Raw genomic sequence first — 24,085 nt, 5'->3', positions numbered from 1 at the left:
CTCTATTTGTAAAAGCCAAAAATTACCGAGAACCCAGATACCCATCAACAAAGGGATAAATTGTATTAATGGAATACTACTCTGCAATAAAAAGGAATGGTCTGTTGATATAATATAGATGAATTTCTGAATGAAAAAGCCAACCAAAAGACACATTTGTACAGAACATTAGAAACTGCAGAACGTTAGAAACTGCAGACTAATCTAGAATAACAAAGCAGGTCAGCAGCTGCCAGGGAGTGAGTGGGCTCCAGGAAAGAGCTGGAGAAAAGGATTATGTATGGGCATGAATAAATGGGTACAGTATGTTCGTAGTCATGATTGTGCTTATGGTTTCTTCTCTGTATACACACACATATGTCATCTGTTATATCCAACTACCTCTTTTTGGAAAGCAAATTTTGCTTTTGGTAAGATTGGATTTAGGGGAAGTGAAATTACAATGAAATGATAGTCTCGTCACATTCTTTTCAGAACTCAGGACATTTATGCTGATACATACATTTTAAAATGTCACATATTAAAAATTCTGTTAAACTATTTGGTTAGAGGAACAAAATACAGACCAGTTTAAAAGAGTCAGTGCTCAAGATCTATCCTTGTGCAATCTCACTTGTTAACATGATTTCAATGAAGTAGATTTAGAGAAAAGTTGAGCTATCCAAGGTGACAGAGGTTTCCTGGAAGTACGTCTGTTCCATCTCCTCTGTCTCCAAGAACTCTTTCTCGATTTAACTCAGTAACCTCTCCCTCTTCCTACTGAACTCTTGTAATACTTTGTGCCCCCCAAAATGCTTGCATTTATTCACTACTTTGCACCAACTCTGATATAAAGAGTAAGACTCCTCTGACCTTCAAAAGATGATAGTTCAGTAGCATATGAATTAGTCCAGTATGTTGTAATGAGAGTTTTAAAGTAGGCAGGTGCCAGGTATAGTGATGGCACAAAGGACTTTTCCTCAGAGGATTTCCAGAAGTCAAGGGAAGCTGGTGTGACTGGAGCAGAGGGAATTCTGGGAGATAAAACCAGACAGGTGTTTGGTCTGGATCATAAAGAACTTTTTAAACCAGCAACAGGAAGCCATTGAAAGATTTCAAATACAGTAACTTTGTGTAATTATGTAGTAAAGATTCCTCCCAATATAAGCTCTGTGAAAGTGAAACTGTTTGTCTCTTTCATGATTATAGTTCCAGTGCCTGATATATATTCACATTCCATTTGTTAAGAGAAATACTGGTGAGGTTTGCATTCTTGAAAGATCACTGGCAGCACTATGAGTTAACATATGAAAACTGGAATTAGAAGACCGATTCAGAGATCCTGGGACTGGACTACAGAAGAGACTAAGAGGGCAAAGCAGTAGCAATGCAGACAGGAAAGACACATGAACACACAGCATTTGAGGACTGATTGGAACAAAAGGTGACATGGAAAAATGGGGAGGGGAAAGAATCAGAAATGATTTTCAGATACTAGCTTCATTAGTTCATTGGAAAGACATTGACCACAAGATACATAAAGTCAAATAAGTCATGGATCCTTGCCATTTATGGGCTTCTCAGGTGGTTCAATGGTAAAGAATCCTCCTGCCAATGCAAGGAGATGCAGGAGATGTGGGTTCAATCCCTGGGTGAGGAAGATCCCCTGAAGAAAGAAATGGCAACCCACTCCAGTATTCTTGCCTGGAGAATCCCATGGACAGAGGAGCCTTGTAGGCTACAGGCCATAGGGTTGCAAAGAGTCAGACATAACTAAGCAACTGAGCGTGCAAAACACCTGCCATTTACAGGGTATTAGTGAAAACATATGGTCAAACCAACTATTATGATACTGTATAAAAGGTACCAGATATGATACAGATACACACAATAGCTCAGAACAGGGACAGGGACTTCTACATTAGTTGAAGAGCAGGGAACACTTCCTGGAGAGTGTGGACTCTCAGTTTTGATGAACAATATGAGTTATCTTATGAAGGTCAAATTTGGGATGTGCCAAATATTGAGTGGAGTTATCAGATAGGAATTGCAACAAATCTAATACCCAAATCACACATGGCTTCAGTGGAAAGCCAAACCCACAACTTGGATTCTGACTTGCAGGCACTGATCTTTTCATTTTATGCTGCTTGCTATTAATCACATGCTCAATATGTAGGGAACGCCTAATGAAATAATTATTAGTAATTCAACATTACTAAATATTGCCAGGTACTGTTCTACATGCTAAGGATTTGAACAGATCTATACAGTCATTTCGGAGAAGGCAATGGCACCCCACTCCAGTACTCTTGCCTGGAAAATCCCACGGTCAGAGGAGCCTGGTAGGCTGCAGTCCATGGGGTCGCTGAGAGTTGGACACAACTGAGCAACTTCACTTTCACTTTTCACTCTCATGCATTGGAGAAGGAAATGGCAACCCACTCCAGTGTTCTTGCCTGGAGAATCCCAGGGACGGGGGAGCCTGGTGGGCTGCCATCTCTGGGGTCGCACAGAGTCGGACACGACTGAAGCGACTTAGCAGCAGCAGCAGCAGCAGCATACAGTCATTTGGGAAAGTTTATTAATACATCCTGGTAAGGAATTAATCTGGCTTCCCAGGTGGTGCTAGTGGTAAAGAAACCTCCTCCAATGCAGGAGACATAAGAGACGTGGGTTTGATCCCTGGGTTGGGAAGATCCCCTGGAGGAGAGCATAGCAACCCACTCCAGTATTCTTGCCTGGAGAATTCCTTGGACAGAGCAGCCTGGCGGGCTACAGTCCATAGGGTCGCAGAGTCAGACATGACTGAAAGGACTGAGCACACACACAAGCAATTAATTATGGTAGACTTGAATCATGATCCTCCAAAATTCAAATTCATCCAAAACCAAAGACATTACTTGGAAATAGAGCATTTGCCAATATATTTAGTTAAGGATATCAACTCGAAATTACCTTGGATTAGAGTGGAACCTAAATTCAATGATTGGTGTTTTATAAGAGGAGAGGTCACAGAGAGACACAGAAAGAAGAAGGCCATGTAAAGACAGAGGCAGAAATTGGAGTTAGGTTGCCACAAGCTAAGGAACACCAGGAGCTACCAGACGCTGAAGGAAGCAAGAAAGAACTTGCCACTAGAGGCTTCAGAAAGAGCAGGGCCCTGCTGATACCTTGGGTTCAGATTTCTGGCCACAAGGACAATGAGAATAAATTTTTGTTTTAAGTCACCAAGTTTGTGGTAATTTGCTACAAAATAGGAAATGAACACAACCACATATTTTTCTGAATTAGTAATGCATTAACTAACTCAAAAATCAAGACTAGAAGCTTCCCTAGTGGTCCATTGGGTAAGACTCTGTGCTCCTAATGCAGGGGGCCCAGGTTTGATCCCTCATTCGGGAATTAGATCCCACAGGCCACAACCAAGACCAGGTACAGTCAAGTAAACAAATATTTTAAAAAATCAAGACCCAGATTGTGTACAGTAAAAAGTCTCCATCCCACTGTTACCACCATTTGCCTAGACCCCTTCCCACTCAAACATGTAACCTCTGAGTTTTCTGTATATTCTTCCAGAGTTCTGTAATGCATGTACATGAAAAAATAAAAACAAAACATGTTTCTCTACACAGACGCATAGTTTCTTTAAAAAAAAAAAACAGAAAAACTGGTTTGCCTATTCTTCACTTCCTGAGACCATGATTTGTTTCCCCAGTTAGGCTACAATTTCTTAAGAACACTATTTCCAATACAAGACTGTGGACTGTACATGCAGAGACACTTGACAAATGATAACCAAATTCTTTACTTGAGCACCTGGTCCTCACAGGCAGTTTCATTTCCTTCCCTCCCACTGCCCCTTGGACATGGACTCACCAAGGTCACCAATGGTCTCTGTAACAACACAATTTAGTGGGCTCTTGTAAGTCCCTATGCTGCTGGACTTCTGGACGGCTAACACTAACTGCTCTTTGAAACATTTCCTTTGCAGGTCCTCCATAACATTACACCCTCCTGCTCTCCTCCCTCCTTAGCTATTCCTTCTCTACCCTCAGGGCTCTGCTAGATCCTCTTCCCAGTTTCTTCCTTTCCCCAAGATGATTATATTTACTTCTGTGGTTTCAGTTCCCTTTTTTTTTTGCCGACAACTCCCCATTCCACAGCCAAACAACATATCTATCTATCCACCCATCCACCTCAACATTGAATATCTCATAGATATTTCACATTCAGCCAATTATCTGCAAAGCATAAATTCTTTGTCTTTTTCTCCTCTCCAAAGCTTCTCCTCCCAATTACTCCCCACCTCAGTGAATATCCTTCCTGCTACAGTGGCTACCTAGGGCAGAAACCCAGAAGTCTGACCCTAACACTTCTCTCCCTCTCATTCCCCACTCTCTCACCAAGTTTTGTTGAGTCTCCCTACTTGGTGGCTTAGATGGTAAAGAATTTGCCTACAATACTGGAGACATGGGGTTCAAGTCCTGGGTCTAGAAGATCTCCTGGAGAAGGGAATGGCTACCCATGCCAATATTCTTGCCTGGAGGATTCCATGGACAGAGGAGCCCGACAGGCTATAGTTTTGGGTCACAAAGAGTGGGACATTTTCATATTTTCAGTCTCACTTGCTAATTATCTCTCAAAATGGTCTCTCTCCATCACTAAGTTATGAAGCTAGTCCAAACACTGTCATCTCTCCCAGGATTCCTCTGACAGTAATGGGTCTCTGCTTCCACCAAACTGATCACTCTAAAACACAAACCTGAGTCTGTCTCACCTCCTTGTAAAATCTTTTTATAGCTCCCCATTGCCTGTAAAAAGCACACCTTCCTAGGGTTTCCTTGGTGGTCTATTGGTTAAGACTCCATGCTTCCAATGTAAGGGACTTGGGTTCAATCCCTCACCTGGGAACTGAGGTCCTACATGCCTGTGGTGCCAAGGAGAAGATTAAAAAAAAAAAAAAAAGCACACCTTCCTTAACCTGGTTTCAGGATACAAGACCTGCGCTTATCCTGCTCCTTTAGCTTCCTCCACCACTATCCTAGGCTTTTCACCTCCCTCAATTTATGCTTCCACTTCAGGGCCAGAACACTTACAACTAGTAACAAGGTGTCTGGACTTTGTAGTTGTGCTGTACTATCTTCATGACTCACTTTCCCCGTGTGTAAAATAGGGATAATAATGCCCACATCAAAGTTTGCTGTATTAAATTTCTTAACATATGCAAAGCACTTCCAAGAGTGCCCACCTGCCAGTAAGTCCTGTGTAAATAATAACTCTCATTTTCACACATGTGGTCAGTGTTGAGAGATGCAATGAAAATTTCTGTGGGGGAGGAGAAAGATACTAAATTACCGTAAGCAAATATGATAAAAAGATAATACAAAGTAAAAGTAGAAAACAAAAAGAACATAGAACCTCAGTGATCCTTATTCAAAACAAATCCCTAGAAGCTTAAGAATCCATCACAATGAGTGGGAAGGCGAGATGATCCTCCATACGGCAGGAGGCGCTGCAGCACTCCCCAGCTTGAGGGGCTAACCCAGGAATGCTAGGATGCGCTACGAAGGTCACGTGCCCCTCATCTACCGCCCCAGTGTTCACGCCTGGTCGCTCCACGTGAGTCGCATTCTCGGAGATTATTGGTCTACGTGAGGCACGTGGGCAGGGCAGACCGTGGTGGGGCGGGGCGGGGGCAGAGGGGTGGGGCCGGGGGCGGAGCTGGAGGGGGGTGGTTCAGCGCGGGGGCCGTTGGCTCCAGACAAATAAACATGGAGTCCATCTTCCACGAAAAAGTGAGTGTCCACGTTCGGTGGGGAGCTGTCCACGGCGCGGTGGCGGGCGTGGGGCGCGGAAACGCCGCCTCCCGGGGAGCTGGGTGGGGCCCGAGAGGCCCCCATCCAGATCTCGCCGGGCGGGAGGAGCTTCCCCGCGAGGGGAGCTTCACCGCTGTCCCCATTGCACCCCAAGGCCCGTGCCCGAGGATCCGGAGGAGACCCGGTCCGGGGATGTTCAGGAAGCCCGGAGGGGATAAGGGCCGGGCCGGGGGCGCCTCCGGGCACGAGAGAGAGTATGGCTTCTGCGCCTCCCCTCCACTTTCCGTGAAATTTCTTCTGTCCCCCTCTCTCCGTTTCCCCACATCCTAGCTAGTCACCTCTTGGACATGTCCCTCTATCCTTCCCAACTCCACCCCAGTCTGCCAGTCCTAGTCCTTGGAAGAATTAACTTTTCCTTCTCTGGGCTTCTCAGTTCTATATTGGAATCTCCCATACCCTTAGATCCTTGTCCTGCACTGGGTCCGTAAGCCTCTTGAGGCAGGGACCTTGGCTCGTCCCATGGAGGGCGTGACACTTCAGCGAAGTGAAGTAGGGAACCCGGTGCGCCTCTGCACTGGGAAGTCGTCACAAGAGTTTCTGTTACGAGGTGTTTGGGTTTCGTTTCTTTCGGTAGTGGCATCTTGCCGGATCAGGAGGCCAGCTTTCTTGTTAGGTATTAAGGATGGGCAGGAATAATGTTGTTGTTGTCTGCCTAGCCCATTGTGCTTTGATTCTTCCATGACTATGCACTTGACGATTAATGTTTGTGGCATGTGGATAAACTCGTCTTTTTTCGCATACAATTACCATTTCATTTGAGTGTGAATGAAACCTTCCTCAGGTCGGCATAAACACATATCTTATTTCATAATAGTTTCATGTTTGGAATGAGTTGCTGCTGAGGCTGTTATTTAGTAGGAGCAAAGGGGTTTTGTTCTGTTAAATACTTATATATCCATTTTAAAATGCACACACACAGCAATCAAAGCAATCAGAGACAAAGGAAGTGCAGTATAAATTCAAACAAATTGTTATGGAATGCTTTTCTCTATAGAAAACATTTCAGAAAGTTTTTTTTTTTTTTTTGGATGAGGAAGGACTCAGTGTTTGGTTATCACTAATCTTTTCAGTTGGCTGACATATATGAATCCTGGACAAGAGAAATTTAGTTGCTTGGCTAAGGAGATTGGATGAAAAGAACGTTGAGTGGACATATTTTTATGACTAATTTCAGAAGCTTTGGTGTAGGACCAGATGTTTCACATTGAAAACTTGAAATCTTTCCACATCACTTTTTGAGGACCATGCAATGTATTTTTTTTAAAAAACAATGTTCATTGGTACCTAGTTTAGATAGATTGCAGTGGAGGTAACCACTTAATCATGGGATCAGAAGAAGTTGGACACTAGCCTAATGAAAATTCACTTAACTTAGTACAAACTCTGCCTGGGTTTGAATACCACTTCTGCTGTTTGCGGTATCTGGTCACTGTATTAGGTAGCTCTTGAAGTGAAATGGCCTATCTTAATAGAGACTTTTTTGTTGTTATTTGAATTTTTTATTAAGGATAACACGTGTAGGGGCACCCAGATCATAAGAGTACAGCTCAGTGAATTCTCATGAAATGAACACGTGTGTAAATAATACTTACCTCAAGTAATAGAACATTTACCTGCATCCTGTAAGCCCCCTCTGTCCTCTTCCAGGATACCAAGTCTCCCTCCACCCCTGCAAGGGTAACCTCTATCCTGATTTCTAACATCATCGATTAATCAGTTTTGTCTGTTTTGAGATTTTGTAAATGGAATCATATAGAGTATACTCTTTTGAGTCTGTCTTGTGTGTGCTGCGATTCATGGGGTCGAAAAGAGTCAGACAGGACTGAGCGACTGAACTGAACTGTGTTTAACACTGATTGAGTTACCCATTTTGTTGCAGGTAGTTGTAGTTAATTAATTAGTATTGTTATGTTATATAGTTAATTTTCTGTTACATAGTATGTTGTTATATGGTATTTCTTTGTGACTGTAACACAATTTAGCCATACTCCTGGGAGGAGCCTTTGAGTAGTTTCCAGTTTGGTGGCCAATATAATAGGGCTTCCTTGATGGCTCAGATGGTAAAGAATCTGTCTGCAATGCAGGTAGACCCAGGTTCAATCGGTGGGTCAGGAAGATCCCCTGGAGAAGGAAATGGCAACCCACTCCAGTATTCTTGCCTGGAGAATTCCACAGACTGAGGAGCCTGGGAGGCTATAACCCATGGGGTTACAAAGAATCTGGTGGCAACTGAGCAACTCATTGTTACGTAGTATGTTATATAGTATTTCTTTGTGAATATCACACATTTTAGCCATTGGACTGTGAGGAGCATTTGGCTAGTTTCCAGTTTGGGGGCCAGTACAAATAATGCATCTATGAACATTGTTATACATATCTTTTGATGTACATCTGTATGCATTTCTGTTGCTTATGCTATGTACCTAGTGGTGGAATTACTAGATTATAGGGTTGGTATATGTTAAGCTGTAGTAGATACTCCAGATAGCTTTCCAAAGTGGTTATACTAAGTTACACTTTCGTCAGTAATATGGAACAGTTTTGATGTCTCTAATCCTCTCCAACATTTTAGTCATTCTGGAGTGTGTAGTAATAACATACTGTTAATGCTAATATGCATTCCTCTCATAGTTAAATGAAGGTGAGCCCCCTTTTGTGTTTTTTAATCCGTTGGCTATCCTCTTTTGAGTACTTGCTTGTCTTGCCCATTTTTCAATAGAGTATAAGTAGGACATCTGTTCAGTTCAGTCTCTTGGTCGTGTCCAACTCTTTGCGACCCCATGGACTGCAGCACGCCAGGCCTCCCTGTCCATCACCAACTCCTGGAGTTTAGTCATACTCATGTCCATGAGTCGGTGATGCCATCCAGCCATCTCATCCTCTGTCATCCCTTCTCCCACCTTCAGTTTTCCCCAGCATCAGGGTCTTTCCCTCCAACTCACGTATTATTTGGTGGGAGGTGCTTTCTAGTAGTAGAAATACAGTAGAAGGAAACAGAGGCGCAGGCAAGTCCTCTCTCGCCATCGTAGCCATGATTTGAGGGATAGGTAGCGCCTTCGTTAAGTTCAAGCTTTGTATTCAGCACCAAAATAAGAAGATAAACTTGTCTCAGCCCCCTAGCTCACACTCAGACTGTCTCAATGCTGCATTCTTGAATTTTGTCCCCAGAAAATTAAATCAGGAAAAAGATGTGTCTTGCATGGTGTTGGTCTTTGGGGTCAGATCTGTTGTATGACATAGCTCAGAACAAATTGCAGGATGTCAGACAGGCTGGGTTAAAGAATAGACTTTTCTAGGGAAACGGATAACTTAGAGCATCAGGGTTATTAGCAGGAGAAGGTGTTCTCCCAACTGTCATCATTCCTTGGTGTCCAGCCCAGCGCTGGGTGCACAGGGAGGGACCTCATCCACCCATGAGTCTCCCTTCTTATAGGGAAACAGGAGAGTAGCATTGTTGAGGGGAGAAGGATGATACTCAGGCTACTTAGTTGAAGGTAGCCTGGGTTTAGGTTTGGGTGCCAGTAGCGTGAGAAAGCCAGTTGCCCAGTGCCCGAAGACCCTGGGGCTTGTAGAAAGTTGTATTCTTCCCACTCCCATAACAGGAAGCCAGTGATCCCATGGAGACTTGAACTTGGATGCTGTCTCCTTGCTGCCTTGTCTAGAAGTGAGCTCCAAGCATGATTTTCTGGACAGTTTTGCTCATTGCACCACAGTGTGTGCCTTATCTTTCTTTAAGAGAACCTCATTTTTGTAGCTACAAGTCTCCATAAACATGGAACAGAATTTGTCTTACTGTGTCAGTTCTTGAGATTCATCTGTTCATGGATTTGAAATTCCATGAACGAACCTTTAAATGTACTCATTAAATGGAGTACGTAAACATCCCATGAATGAACATTTAAATCTTGTTGAAAGAACAAATGTTCTAGGGATTAAATGTTCTTTTCAGAGTTAGTGATTTACCATGGAATCTCCAAAAGTGAATTTATTTTAGCTACTGAAAATGAGGGAGGCTAAATGTTTATTGTAGGAGAAGGTGATGGCACCCCACTCCAGTACTCTTGCCTGGAAAATCCCATAGATGGAGGAACCTGGTGGGCTGCAGTCCATGGGGTCGAGAAGAGTTGGACATGACTGAGCGACTTCACTTTCACTTTTCACTTTCATGCATTGGAGAAGGAAATGGCAACCCACTCCAGTGTCCTTGCCTGGAGACTCCCAGGGACAGGGGAGCCTGGTGGCTGCCATCTATGGGGTTGCACAGAGTTGGACACGACTGAAGTGACTTAGCAGCAGCAGCAAAAATGTTTATTGTAGAGTAATTTTTAGTAAAATATGAGATTTTATATAGATGATGTTTGTTTAATAGAAATCATTAAGTTTTTGACCATATAACTGATCATATAATTATAGTTTTATTAGTGGTAGAATTATGAAATAAATGTTAGCAAATGAAAATGCCCATACCTGGGTTATTCATGCTTTCTAAAGCTGAAAATGTTTGTGGTTTGGCTGTGTTAAGAAGTTAATGATTACATATCTCTTTGGAGAAGATACTGTACAAATCTGTTTTACAAATCACATTTGAATTTTTTCTTTTGGAAATATTAGCAAGAAGGCTCACTTTGTGCTCAACATTGCTTGAATAACCTACTGCAAGGAGAATACTTCAGCCCTGTGGAATTATCTTCAATTGCACATCAGCTAGATGAGGAAGAGAGGATGAGAATGGCAGAAGGAGGAGTTACTAGTGAAGACTATCGCACATTTTTGCAGGTACCGATTTTAAACTCACTAAATCACGCTTCTCAAAAAATGTGGGTACTATTTAGAAAGGGATGAGCTGCTCTTCCAATGGGGATCTGACTTGTTAATTATAACTCAGCTCTTGGCTTTGTAGATGGGAATGCACAAGATGTTATTTTAAATACACACACTAATGACACTTTACCCTTCTCTCCCCACCCTCAATCTCCGCCCCAACCACCTCTCCAAATTCAACAGCAGCCTTCTGGAAATATGGATGACAGTGGCTTTTTCTCTATTCAAGTAAGTAGTCACAAGCATGTGCTAAGTGTTGTTTATATCCCAGGCACTAAACTCAGCGTATGCTTTTCACAGCCTTTCATAGTCACTGTATTGATGTGACCTTCAGAAGTTCTTCCAGTAGGTTGAGTATAAGAGTATAAGATTATCCTTTAGAATACTAGTTTTCTATATAGATAAACATGAAAATTAGGACAGTAGATTCTTCATTTTAGAGAAGGCCTTTTTCAAAGGAGGTTGTTAATTTGAATCTGTATGCTAATAACTGTAATTCCAGTAATTCACAGTATTTCAAAGGCTTCCCTCATGGATCAGTAGTAGAGAATCTTCCTGCCAATGAAGGAGACGCAGGTTTGCTCTGGGTCAGGAAGATCTGGAGAAGGAAATGACAGCCCACTCCAGTATTCTTTCCTGGGAAATCCCATGGACAGAGGGGAACCCTTTGCTAACCTTGCATTTAAATCAGCCTACCAGGATTGAATTCCTTCATTATGGTCTGTGGCTTTCGTCTTTTCCCTTTTTGTGAACTTATCGCTCCCCTTGAATTCTGTGGGTGAATATATATATGACACTCGTGAGATTGATTCTTTCATCTGTGGCTCTTTCATTCCATTCCTAACACCTGTGAGGTGGATCCAGAGTTCTTTAGAACCTCTCTTGGGGGACCTGCAGATATCTCTGTATGTGTTCCCCTGTTCAGTCCTCCTGGACTCGTCGGTCACCAGCATTTGCAGCCAGGGCTTCACTGTGGGTGGTTACAGGTAACAGCTGCTGCCGGGCCCAGAGCAGGGGCCTGAGTGGGCTCAGTGCTGGCCATTTCCTGTTTCTGCAGTGCTGCTCTGGGCACCAGTCCACACTTGCCCACTACAAATCGTTCACTTTTTGTCTATACTCATGCCTGGCTCACTTGCTGCTTTGTTGGGTACCTTGGAGGGTAGGTGGTAAATTTTCAAAATTTTTCCTTTTTTTCTCTCACTTTGAAATAATCAGGTTTATCTTTTGGTTTCCTACAAATCACAAACCCACAATAAAAGAAGTTTAGAACTGATGAAAACTTCAGTTTAAATCCTCAGAAATAACTCATTTTAATAGATGTAAACTTATCATTATTCCGTATAGTAAGTTTACTGTCAGTTTTCTAAAGCAGGACTCATAGTAGCCAAATGAATGCAATGGACTTGTTTTAAGAGTAGCACTTACTGGATAGAATATATATCTAGATTTTGGAGGCAGTTCTATCTAGGAATTGTATGGTTCTCATACAATTCCAGAAAATTAGTGTAAAAGGTACTCTTTTAAATGTTATGTCTGTATTGTTATTTATGGATATTTGATGCATATAGTGATATACCCACATGCACACACACACATACACACACACACATGCACTTTAAAACCCATAGCCTACCGGGGAAATTTATCTATGAACTAAAATTGTTTCTATAACTAACGTGGCTTAACACTACTTATTTGGAATTAAAAAAAAAAATTTTTTTTTAACAGGTTATAAGCAATGCCTTGAAAGTTTGGGGTTTAGAACTAATCCTGTTTAACAGTCCAGAGTACCAGAGGCTCAGGATTGATCCCATGTAAGATTATTTTGCTTTTCCTATATTTGATTTTTAAATTTATACCTTCTTAAAGGGGAAAAATAAGTCTGGCCTGCTTTGGTTATGATATTTCCCATTTTACCCCCTCAGGTTTTCCTGGTTTGCCTTTTGGGGCTGTCTGTGAACATGTGTCCCCCAAGCCTCCCTGATCCCTCCATGTATGGCAGTGCAGAGCTGATCCTTGAATGGGGTGTGGTGCTGTTGTTTTTGTATGGCATCACCGATCTCTACAGAGATTTATACTGTTTTGTAATTTTTTAAAAATCAGTGATTCTTAAAACTGTAAATATAATCCTAAGTCATCATAGGTTTTGTATAGTATTTTCTAATTGACAAACTAAATGAATATGATTCTAATATTTCAACTTAATATTGCATATGTGCTTTTTCCTGTTTCTAGAAATGAAAGATCATTTATATGCAACTATAAAGAACACTGGTTTACAGTTAGAAAATTAGGAAAACAGGTAACGCTTCTCCTCCTTATCTGTCTTTTTTCTCATTCTGTACCTCATTTGCAACTAAAGTGTAAGGGATTGGTGCCTTAAAGATGAAGAAACACACCAGTAATGTGTACTTGTGGCCTGGTTACAATCTAGATAGATAGGACATAAGTAAAATTCTCTATTTAAGACAAGACAGCCATATTTAGACATAAGTAAGTTTTTATGTGAGAAAGATGTTCTGTCAGCTAAATTCTATTTTTCATAGGTTTGCATTAAGCATAGCAGTGTCACAAAGCCTGAAATAGTGTCCGGTATGAATAAAAATTTTCAGCCATGTTTGCTTTAGCTTAACAAGGTTATTCACATTCCAAATGCCATGTAATACATGTGTCTACATAAATCATTTCTATTAAAAAAAAATGGAATGTGTCTTGAGCATTGAGCAAGGCTTTTATAAGATCAAGAAAAGTACCAAAAGTGTTATTTTTAAAAATAATTACCGGTGATCTTGGTATCAGATCAGATCAGTCGCTCAGTCGTGTCCGACTCTTTGCGACCCCATGAATCGCAGCACACCAGGCCTCCCTGTCCATCACCCAGTACCATTTTTGAGACAACTTTTAATGTCCTTTTTCTCAGAATTTTGATTCTTTGAAAGAGGGTTACTGAAAACAGATTAATGAAAAAGAATGAATTATTGATACATGCAACAATGTGGATGAATCTCAAATTAATTATGCTGAGTCAAAGAAACTAGACACAAAATACTATATTCCATAGAAAAGAAAAGAAGAAAGTGAAGTTGCTCAGTTGTATCTGACTCTGTGCAACCTCATGGGCTGTGTGGCCTGCCAGGCTCCTCCGTCTCTGAGATTCTCCAGGCAGGAATACTGGAGTGGGTTGCCATTTCGTTCTCCAGGGGATCTCCCAACACAGGGATCGAACCCGAGTCTCCCATACTGCAGGCAGACTCTTTAATGTCTGAGCCACCAGGGGCTCACTATAGTGTTCCATTTATATAAAAGCATAGAAAATGTAAACTAATCTATAATGACAGTGGTTGCCTGGATGAGGGCGGCAAGGAGCAATGGATGAGGATTACGAGGGGCACAGGAGACTTGGCAGTGACAAAAGTGTTCACTCTCTTGGTGGTGGTGATGATTTCATGGGTATATACATACGTTAAAACTTCAAATTGTACATTTAATATATGTGCAGTTTACTACATTTCAAGTACACTTAAATACAGCTTTTTTTTTTTTTAAACAAGCTAATATGAAACAGAAAAGGAAATCAGGAAAGAGTACATTGAGTTAAATCAATACAAGATAATTCTAAAACGAAAGCCCTGCTATTTTAAGTTTGCTGCTTAGAAGCAGCTTCATCTTAAATGGTCCTTCCTGGGTGGCAAAGGGCTAGTAAGTAAGTGTGGTTTGGTGCAGGAGAGACCCACCCAGGTAGGAATCAACTCTGGGAAAAACCAAGGCAGAACTCTCCCAAGTGTGTTTAACCTAGGGGTTTTATTTAAATATTAAAAAATGTGATCAGCTCTTCTTCACTTTCAAGATCTAAAGTCTTAAACTCTGGAATTCCTTTGTATTAATTTGCATGTAAACTTACATTATTATTTTGAGAAATTTTGTAAATTTTATTTCTTCAGAATTGAACTTATGCATTTCACATTATCTTAGACAAACTCAGCTTCCCTGGTAACTCAGATGGTAAAGAATCTACCTGCCGTACAGGAGACCTGGGTTCTATCCCTGGGTTGGGAAGATCCCCTGGAGAAGGGAATGGTGTGCTGGAAATGTCAAATTATGGCTTATCATCTTTGGTTCTAATTTATATTTTTGATTAAAATTGTATTTTTCACTATAGACTCTTGTCTTGAGGCCCCTGTATAAAGAAAAAAATGAGAAAAATATTATCATCTCTGGTAAAATTCACAAAAAGCATCTGGTGATGATGCTGACAATAACTTCTGAAACTGCTGTGTCTTGTGGGTTAAATTAGGATCCGCGAGAAACAGTGAATAAACGATGTCAGTTCCACGAAGTAGTGGTCTGCTGCTGCTGCTGCTAAGTCGCCACAGTCGTGTCCGACTCTGTGCGACCCCATAGATGGCAGCCCACCAGGCTCCCCCATCCCTGGGATTCTCCAGGCAAGAACACTGGAGTGGGTTGCCATTTCCTTCTCCAATACCTTCTCCATCCTGGAATGTCTAGCTTTCTCACAATTAAAATATTTTGACCAAAATTAGCAGCAGTGGAAATACTTGGTAGTTGTCATTTTTCTTCCACATCAATATAATGTAATCACATTACATTGTTTTTTGTATAGGGTTTTGTACAGGGTTTTGTTGTACTGTTCCTTTGGAAAAGATTTAATTATGGCTACAATAAGGATACTTCAAAATACTATCAATTTCTTTTCTTTTTTGAAGGGGGGATTTAAAGTTTATGGCTTAAAGCAAACTTTTAAAACATTTAATAGTGATAAAATTGCAACATTTTATTTCAGTTTTTAAAAATTGTATGATTTAATTACTTTTTAAAAATCTTAATTTGACATGTTTTCAGTGTTTAAACACTCTTACTAAGTTTAGATGGGGTATATCAATTCATAGCATGCTAAACTTATTACTTACAATGTGCACTAACTTAAATATTGACAATTTGTTTTCCAGTGGTTCAACTTGAATTCTCTTTTGACGGGTCCAGAATTAATATCAGACACATACCTTGCACTTTTCTTGGCTCAGTTACAACAGGAAGGTAAGTAAAGACTGAACATTTTATGTTATCTTTTGAAGTAGCTAAATGACACTGTCTCACTAGAAGTGAGTATAGCAAATGTGTAGCAACTGTCTCAACAGAAGTGAGTGTGGCTAAATAAAACCTTCTCTTTAGAAGTAAGTGTAGCTAAATAAAACCATCTTTGTAGAAGTAAGTGTAACAATAATGCTTTTGTGGCAGAGGCAGGGAAATAATCTTTGTTTTACATGGTGAGCTTTAGGCTGTGATTTGAATCATCCTGCTCTTTTGGCATTCTTGCTGACACCTGGCCCTCCCCTAATGAGGCTGATTCCTTTGCAGACCTTCTATGTTCTAGCTTTTTTGTCTTCCAGACGCCACATACCATAGAGCCAAGGGGAGGCTTAGGTATTCTTGTTCATCCTTACCCCTTCTAGGTCACTCTTCTTTCCTAAAAACTGCAGCTCCTTTGAAATATATATCACTAGAGTCTACCTCTCACTCTTTTGCAGTCTTTTGAAGTCTGATCTTCCTCCTTTTCCATTGAAGATTTAGGATCTGACTCACTATCATGGCTCTGCTTCAACTCTTTTCATCATTCTTGGTAATTTCTACGTAAAAAATCAGTCCAATCCAATCTCTTGCTTCTTACTTTCAAAGATCTTTTTTTTTCACTCTTGCTTGCCATTACTAATAACTGTACCTTCAAATTCTAATTATAAGCGTCCTATTCTTAGACTTTTGTCTCCTGTCTTTATACCGTATTCTCTGTTTTTTTCCTTTGTAACAATTCTTTAAACCCTATTACAAGCCTAAACATTCCCCTTAGGTCCTTATTTCCTTACACCTGTTTTCTGTAATCATCATTATAATTCATTATCATTCAGTGATTATCATTATAACACAGTGTTGTGCTTCTCAGCTCCTTTCTCTTTCTCCCTCTATCATACTTTTATGACAAAAATCCAAACCCTGGTTAAAATCCAATCTTGGACTTGTCCAGTCCTCCTCCATCAGAGCAGTTGAGCATGGTTAAAGATGCAGTATAAAATATGATCAATTTTGCTTTAAATTTAGGATCACGAATTTCAAATGAGCCTTCAGTGATAGTTGATATCCCTACCATATTCTTGCAGTAAGCTCACCTACCACTTCCCAGGATGATGATTGCACAGCTTCTCCCTTCAGACCTCTCACCATCCCCTCCTCTTTCCTGACTTCTAGCTTATGGCTGTCCTTTATATTCTGCTATGAAAACAGGAGCAATTAAAAGAGAACCTCCTTGTTCTTCTATCAGCAGATCATCACCCTGATGCTCTCTTCCTGTGCTTTCAGCCTATGAGAGTAGATGAGCTGTTTCCTGCTCTTAACCAAGTCCAGTGTCTCCACTCTGGGGCTAGATCTCAGCTCCGCCCACGTACTCAGGATCTGCTTCTGCTTTTGTTGCTCTACTCTCCTATGTGGGTTCCCTCTTTTATTATTCCTACTGTAGAGAAATAAGCTCTTTCTCTCCATTGATTAAAAAGAAAAAACTTCTTTTAATGCCAGGAAACTCCAGCCGTCTCCCATTTTTACTTTCTCCTTAGAGTCATCTCTAGTGTATTGTCTCCTGTGCGTGAACTCGTTGCAGCAACACTGTGATAACCAACATGTCACTGAAAAGCCTCTTCTCAGTGTCTCCGGTGACCTCCACTTTGCCAATGCCAGTATTCAGTTCTCAGTCTTTCTTGACATCATCTTTTTTGAGAGTATAGTTTATATACCCTCCTTTAAAGAGAATGAAACAAAATTTTCTTATCAAAAGTTTCAAACAGGTATAAAAGTATAGAAAACAAATGTGATGGACCCACATGTACCCTTCGCCCAACCTCAACAAATATCTCATGGCCAGTCTTGTTTTACCTATACCCTACCCACTTCTCTTTCCAGTTTATTCTAAGAAAATACTCATCATCTTATCATCATCTTTGTAGATTTTTTTAATTAAAATATTTAAAAGCAAAGACTCTTTAAAAATATACATATAACCACAATACCCTAATGACATATAAACATTTAATTACAATTCTTTAATAGCACCAACTAGCCAACTCAAATCTCTCATTGCCTGTTGTTTGTTTTTTTTTTTTAAGAGCAGTGATCGCTTAGGTGAACAGTATTTCCTGTTCGTTATCTCCAAAGAAGATAATTTAGCATCAGGACCACAGATGAGGCTTTAGGCACTCAGAGCTTCCTGTGGTAAAAGTTTTATGACCGTGGAAAAGGGATAGGGAAAGCTTCTGACATAGACAGCAGAAGAGGGCAGAGAGTGCCCCATCGTTAGTCTTTAGTCAGTTCAGTTGCTCAGTGGTGTCTGACTCTTTGCGACCCCATGGCCTGCGGCACACCAGGCTTCCCTGTCGGAGTTTGCTCAAACTCATGTCCATCGAGTCAGTGATGCCATCCAACCATCTCATGCTCTGTTGTCCCCTTCTCCTCCTGCCTTCAATCTTTCCCAGCATCAAGGGTCTTTTCCAGTGAGTCAGTTATTCACATCAGGTGGCCAAACTATTGGAGTTTCAGCTTCAGCATCAGTCCTTTCAGTGAATATTCAGGACTGATTTCCTTTAGGACTGACTGGTTGGATCTCTTTGCAGTCCAAGGGACTCGCAAGAGTCTTTTCCAACACTACCACAGTTCAAAAGCATCAATTCTTTGGCACTCAGCTTTCTTTATAGTCCAACTCTCACATCCATTCATGAGTACTGGAAACACCATAGCTTTGACTAGATGGACCTTTGTTGGCAAAGTAATGTCTCTGCCTTTAAATATGCTATCTAGGTTGGTCATAGCTTTTCTTCTAAGGAGCAAGCATCTTTTAATTTCATGGCTACAGTCACCATCTGCAGTGATTTTGGAGCCAAAAAAAATAAAGACCGTCACTGTTTCCACTATTTCTCCAATTGCCATGAAGTAATGGGACTGGATGCCATGATCTTGGTTTTTTGGATGCTGTTTTAAGTCAGCTTTTTCATTCTTCTCTTTCACTTTCATCAAGAGGCTCTGTAGTTCCTCTTCACTTTCTGCCATAAGAGTGGTGTCATCTGCATATCTGAGGTTATTGATATTTCTCCCAGGAATCTTGATTCCAGCTTGTGCTTCATCCAGCCCGGCTTTTCACATGATGTACTCTGCATATAAGTTAAATAAGCAGGGTGACAATATACAGTCTTGATGTACTCCTTTCCCAATTTGGAACCAGTCTGTTGTTCCATGTCCAGTTCTAACCTTTGCTTCTTACTTGCATACATATTTCTCAGGAATCTGAGAAACCTTGCATACAGGTCAGGTGGTCTGGTATTCCCATCTCTTTAAGAATGTTCCACAGTTTGTTGTGATCCACACAGTCAAAGGCTTTGGCATAGTCAATAAAGCAGAAATAGATGTTTTTCTGGAGCTCTTTTGCTTTTTCGATGATCCAGTGGATGTTGGCAATTTGATCTCTGGTTCCTCTGCCTTTTCTAAATCCAGCTTGAGCATCTAGAAGTTAACAGTTCACATACTGTTGAAACCTGGCTTGGAGAATTTTGAACATTACTTTGCTAGCGTGTGAGATGAGTGCAAATGAGACTAAAGAAAGTTAGTCTTAGGCAAAATAGATTGTTGTCATAACAACTCAGAGTTTAAGGGGGAAAAATAAGTCTTATGTGACTAAGACAAAGGAATATAGGAAAAAATGTTTGTCCCTTTCACCTCCTCAAGCACCCCGGACCCCTTTCTCCTCCTGGGGAGGAGACTCCTTGTCATCCTACCTAAGAATTAAATTTCTCAGTAGTCTTTTAAAATGTATTCATTCATTTGCTTTTGGATGTGCTGGGCTCACTGCTACTTACAGGCTTTCGCTTTGTGGTGAGCGGGTGCTGCTCTCTAGTTACATTGTGGGCCGTTCTCACTGCAGTGGCTTCCCTTGTTGCAGAGCACAGGCCCTAGGGCATGTGGGCACAGGCGTTGTGGCACATGGGCTCAGTTGCCCCATGGCATGTGGAAACTTCCTGGACCAGAGAGTGAACCTATGTCCCCTGCATTGGCAGGTGAATTCTTTAGCCCTGGGCCACCAGGGAAGTCCTCTAATCTCCTTTTTGATTCTTCTTTTTTTTAATATAGTTAAACCAGGTTGAAATAAGGGTCTTTGATTGCATTGGATTGCTGTGTCTCTAAAACCTATCTATTGGTTTCTTCTCTTTATTTTTTTCCTTATTCTTTTGAAGAAAATGGGTCATTTGTTCTGTTTCTCACATTCTGGATTTTGCTTGTTGCATCCTTTTTTTTTCCTCTGAGCCCTTGATGAGCAATAGACTGGTCCTTAGATCTAGAGACTTGATCAGATGTAAGTTGATTTTGGGAGGATAGAAGACTTCATGGATGGTGTGGCACTTAAGGTCCAGTTGTCTCTCTTTTTGTGATTTGAGTAGCTGCTAATAATAAATGCCTAGTCTGTTATTCCATTAATTAGATTTCCATCATTTCTTCATTTATTAGCTGGAGGACTTCTATACAGATAGACTTTCCTTCATCAACTGTTTGGTTATCTTGAAGTATATAGTTCATATAGAAAAAGCAGGATAAATATTTCTTGCCTTTTATCAGTTTTAAATATTTGGTCATAGTATCTTGTCTCCAAAGGTAACCAGTTGGTTTGTTTCTGTAGTGTCATTGTAAACTAATCTGTTAAAATCATAGTTCAGGGCTTCCCTGGTGGCTCAGTCATAAAGAATCTACCTGCCAGTGCAGGAGACACGGGTTCCATCCCTGGTCCAGGAAAGTCCCACATGCCATGGAATAGCTAAGCCTGTGTGCCACAACTATTGAGTCTATGGTCTGGACTTGGAACCACAACTACTGAGCCCATGAGCTGCAACTACTCTATAGCCCATGCTCTAGAGCTGGTTCTCCAGAACAAAAGAAGCCACTGCAATGAGAAGTGTGCACACCACAACTAGAGAGTAGCCTCCCCGCCCAAACTAGAGAAAAGGCCAAGCAGCGACGAAGACCCAGCACAGCCGAAGTAAACCATAGTTCATATGTTTTAGCCTCTTATAATTACTGTTGATACTCAATATTGTCACATCTTGGATGAGTGGGAACCTTTTGAACTTGACTCTCAAGCTTTTGAAATGACCACTCTAGCCTTTTGAAGCCCTTTTTAGGTCATATAATAAGAATTTTCAGTCTTGTGTGTTTCCTTCCCTTTAGTAATGGTGATTTGAGAGCACAGTCTGTGCACTGATATGCTTATTGCTAGTAGGTTGGCTGTCATGTAAGTCTCTCCAGTTTACATGTAGAATCATTATGTTATAACGTCTTTGATTTTATATACTTCTATCTCTTTTCTTTTATGCCTAAAACCTTTATTCCTAACTATGTCTTCCCTTTTTGAAATACTGTCTGTACTATTCTTCCAAGCCACTGTGCTCTAGTTTGCTTCATATCATATTGGCTCCTGCTTTCAGATGCCTTTTGTGGATCCTACTCTTTAATCCCTAACTAATGAAGTGACCCAGAGTCAGTCTTGGACAACTTCTTGACTGTGTGCTATCCCATTATTTTAAATATCATCTCTAAGTAAAGTCCATCCGCCAGTAATTCCTTAGACTTTTATCTTTTGCCGAGACATCTACCCCGAACACCAAACCCCTAACTTTCTCATCTCCACTCAGAAGTCCAGAAAGCATTTCAATCTCAATATGTTTACAAAAGACTCTTTTTTTTCTCCCCACACTTGCTGTCCCTCAGACTTTCCATTTTCATAAGCCCCACTCTTCTTGCATATGGTTCCTATATGTTACATTGAGAAGGCAGCCTAGAGTGCTCTTTTTAAATATAATGCACACTGTGGCATACTTTCACTCTTCCCCTTCAGTGGCTTCCTAGCACACTTAGAATGAAATCTGATCTTGCATAAAACCCAAGATCCTCGCAATGTCACCTCTGTAAAGCAGTTTCTGCCCTTCATGATGCTGTTCATGGAACAGCATGGGGAGCTAGCATAGTGTATCCACAACCTAGGAAACAGTTTTACTGGCATAAAGCCTGTTCAACCATCTGAATTCTGAGTATAGTTGTCCTTGTGAAAAAGAGTGTTACGTGTATTATGATTTACTCTTGAGTTTTTTCCGTTAATAGGCCTTTTAATCTTTTTTTATTTCATTTTCTATTAATGCTCATGAAGAATATCTATAATAAGCACCAAAGTTGAAGAAAATTTATGGTAGAAAAACAAAAATTGACCAAAATGACTCAGGTATAGCCCACCCTTATTCAGCTGTTGTATGGAGTATCCAGCTGGGAAAACCTTGGCTTTCCAGAATTGTATTAATTCAAAAATTACATGAACCACATCTTCAGCACCTTGACTAGAATTTAAGGTATTGGCTTTCCAGGTCCTGTTTTCAGTTAGGAAGGGTATGTGTCAGGGTCAGCTATTCCCACAGATGACTCATTTTACCCATATTGCAGATTTTTACACACATCCTCTGATTGTGTCCTCAAACAGCAGAAGGTACAGCAAAATCTGTTTAACAGTTGAAGAAATCAAGACATAGAGGGGTAAAGTGATCAACAGAGGCAGTTAGGAAACACAAGAGCCAGGACACTAAAACCCGGCTGTCTGAGTGCACACTCCTTGCTCTTTCTCAGTCCTTTCCTTGCCTCTCTGTTGTCACTTAGGGAGTAAACTACTTGGTCAAGCACTGTTTTAGTATGTTTTAAGTATATTTCCATGAAAAGTGAAAGTAAAGTTGCTCAGTCGTGTCCAACTCTTTGCAACCCCGTGGACTATACAGTCCATGGAATGCTCCAGGCCAGAATACTGGAGTGGGTAGTCGTTCCCTTCTCCAGGGGATCTTCCTAACCCAGGGATTGAACCTAGGTTTCCCACATTGCAGGCAGATTCTTTACCAGCTGAGCCACCAGGGAAGCCTCGTACTTAATTATTGCCCCAGTCAGATTCTGCACAAATTATTAAGCATAAATTAGGTATGTTTCCATGTTCTTACTTAATTAGAGCCCTTTTCAGATTCAAATACTTCTCATAGTCACTCTGTGAGATGGATATTCCCATTTTACAGGTGAAGAGGCTTAGAGGGACTTCCTAGTTGTCCAGTGGTTAAGAATTTGCCTTGCAATGAAGGGGACATGGGTTTGATTCCTGGTTGGGAAACTATTAATAAGATCCCACATGCCACCGAGCAGCTAAGCCCACATGCCACAACGAAAGATCCAACTAAGACCAATTGAAGAAATTTATATATATGAAAGTGAGGCGTAAAGACCTTACGTAATTTGTCCTGGACCACCCCACTGGTAAGTGTAAGAACCATGATTTGAACCCAGGTCTTCCTCACTCCTTGGTTTGTGGTCTTCCCGCTGTTGTGCTGCCTCTCTGCTATCATTTTCAATCAATTTTGAATCACTTGCTAGCTGTTGTAGATAATTTTTGCCTTTTTTTTTAGGTTACTCTATATTTGTTGTTAAGGGTGATCTGCCAGATTGTGAAGCTGACCAACTTCTACAGATGATCAGGGTCCAACAGATGCATCGACCAAAACTTATTGGAGAAGAATTAGCACAACTTAAAGAACAGAGGTAAAGCTGAGCCTGCAGTGTGGGGTATATGATAGTATTTCATTACAAGAATTAAATTTACATGCTTACATTGAAGATGTGGTCCTTTTATTGTTGGTGGGGTTTTTTTAGACCTTTCTGTTTAAGTGTAGCTTATTGGTTTAACCTTGGATCAACTCTGAATTATTTAAGTATACTTCCCAACACAAATTCATATCACAATAGGACCTTCGTATTATTAGACGTTATCTGTAAAAAAAATGTGTAAGTTTTCAACTTACATAAACATCTTTGGTTTATAAATGTCTCTATGTTATAGCTAAAATAGAAGAATGGTCTGCAGTTATTATTTGTGCTTTTATTCTTTAGAGTCCAGAAAACAGATCTAGAACACGTCTTAGAAGTAAATGATGGGACAGGAATGTTAGATGAGGATGAGGAGGAATTGCAGAGGGCTCTGGCACTAAGTCGCCAAGAAATTGACATGGAAGATGAAGAAGCTGATCTCCGCAGGGCCATTCAGCTCAGTATGCAAGGTATGGACATTCTAACACTTATTTTATTTGTTGTTGAAGCAATTGATTTAGATCATTTTTAGTTCTTCTGGAAATTAATAAACTACTGGTAGAAGTTCTTTGACAGTCACTGCAGAAGCAGTAGCTATGTATAATCAGTTATTTTTTAGATATTATTTAATACAAATAACTTTTGGATATTATTTAATACATATAACTTTTTATGACTTGTGTTATATTAGGACTAGTTATATT

The 24,085-nt window shown here is 40.7% G+C and overlaps 1 protein-coding gene across 3 annotated transcripts in view; it reads left to right on the top strand.

Annotated features, from left to right (window-relative positions):
* Positions 1-5,696: 5,696 nt before the first annotated feature.
* The window catches only part of ATXN3 (ataxin 3), a 37,443-nt gene continuing 19,054 nt past the window's right edge, over positions 5,697-24,085 (top strand). For 2 of the 3 annotated variants that reach the window (XM_005910256.3, XM_070357866.1), the window contains exons 1-8: positions 5,697-5,777; positions 10,470-10,634; positions 10,863-10,907; positions 12,408-12,493; positions 12,915-12,981; positions 15,647-15,734; positions 23,204-23,336; positions 23,685-23,851. In XM_005910256.3, coding sequence (XP_005910318.1) covers positions 5,754-5,777; positions 10,470-10,634; positions 10,863-10,907; positions 12,408-12,493; positions 12,915-12,981; positions 15,647-15,734; positions 23,204-23,336; positions 23,685-23,851 — 775 coding nt within the window. In that variant the 5' untranslated portion in view covers positions 5,697-5,753. The remainder of the gene's footprint in view (positions 5,778-10,469; positions 10,635-10,862; positions 10,908-12,407; positions 12,494-12,914; positions 12,982-15,646; positions 15,735-23,203; positions 23,337-23,684; positions 23,852-24,085) is intronic. The other variant, XM_070357865.1, reaches the window with a different exon arrangement.

This window comes from Bos mutus, chromosome 21 (assembly GCF_027580195.1).
Source record: "Bos mutus isolate GX-2022 chromosome 21, NWIPB_WYAK_1.1, whole genome shotgun sequence".
Lineage (NCBI taxonomy): Eukaryota > Metazoa > Chordata > Mammalia > Artiodactyla > Bovidae > Bos > Bos mutus.
The sequence above is the reverse complement of the archived record's forward strand: the minus strand, read 5'-3'. Positions and strand labels throughout refer to the sequence as shown.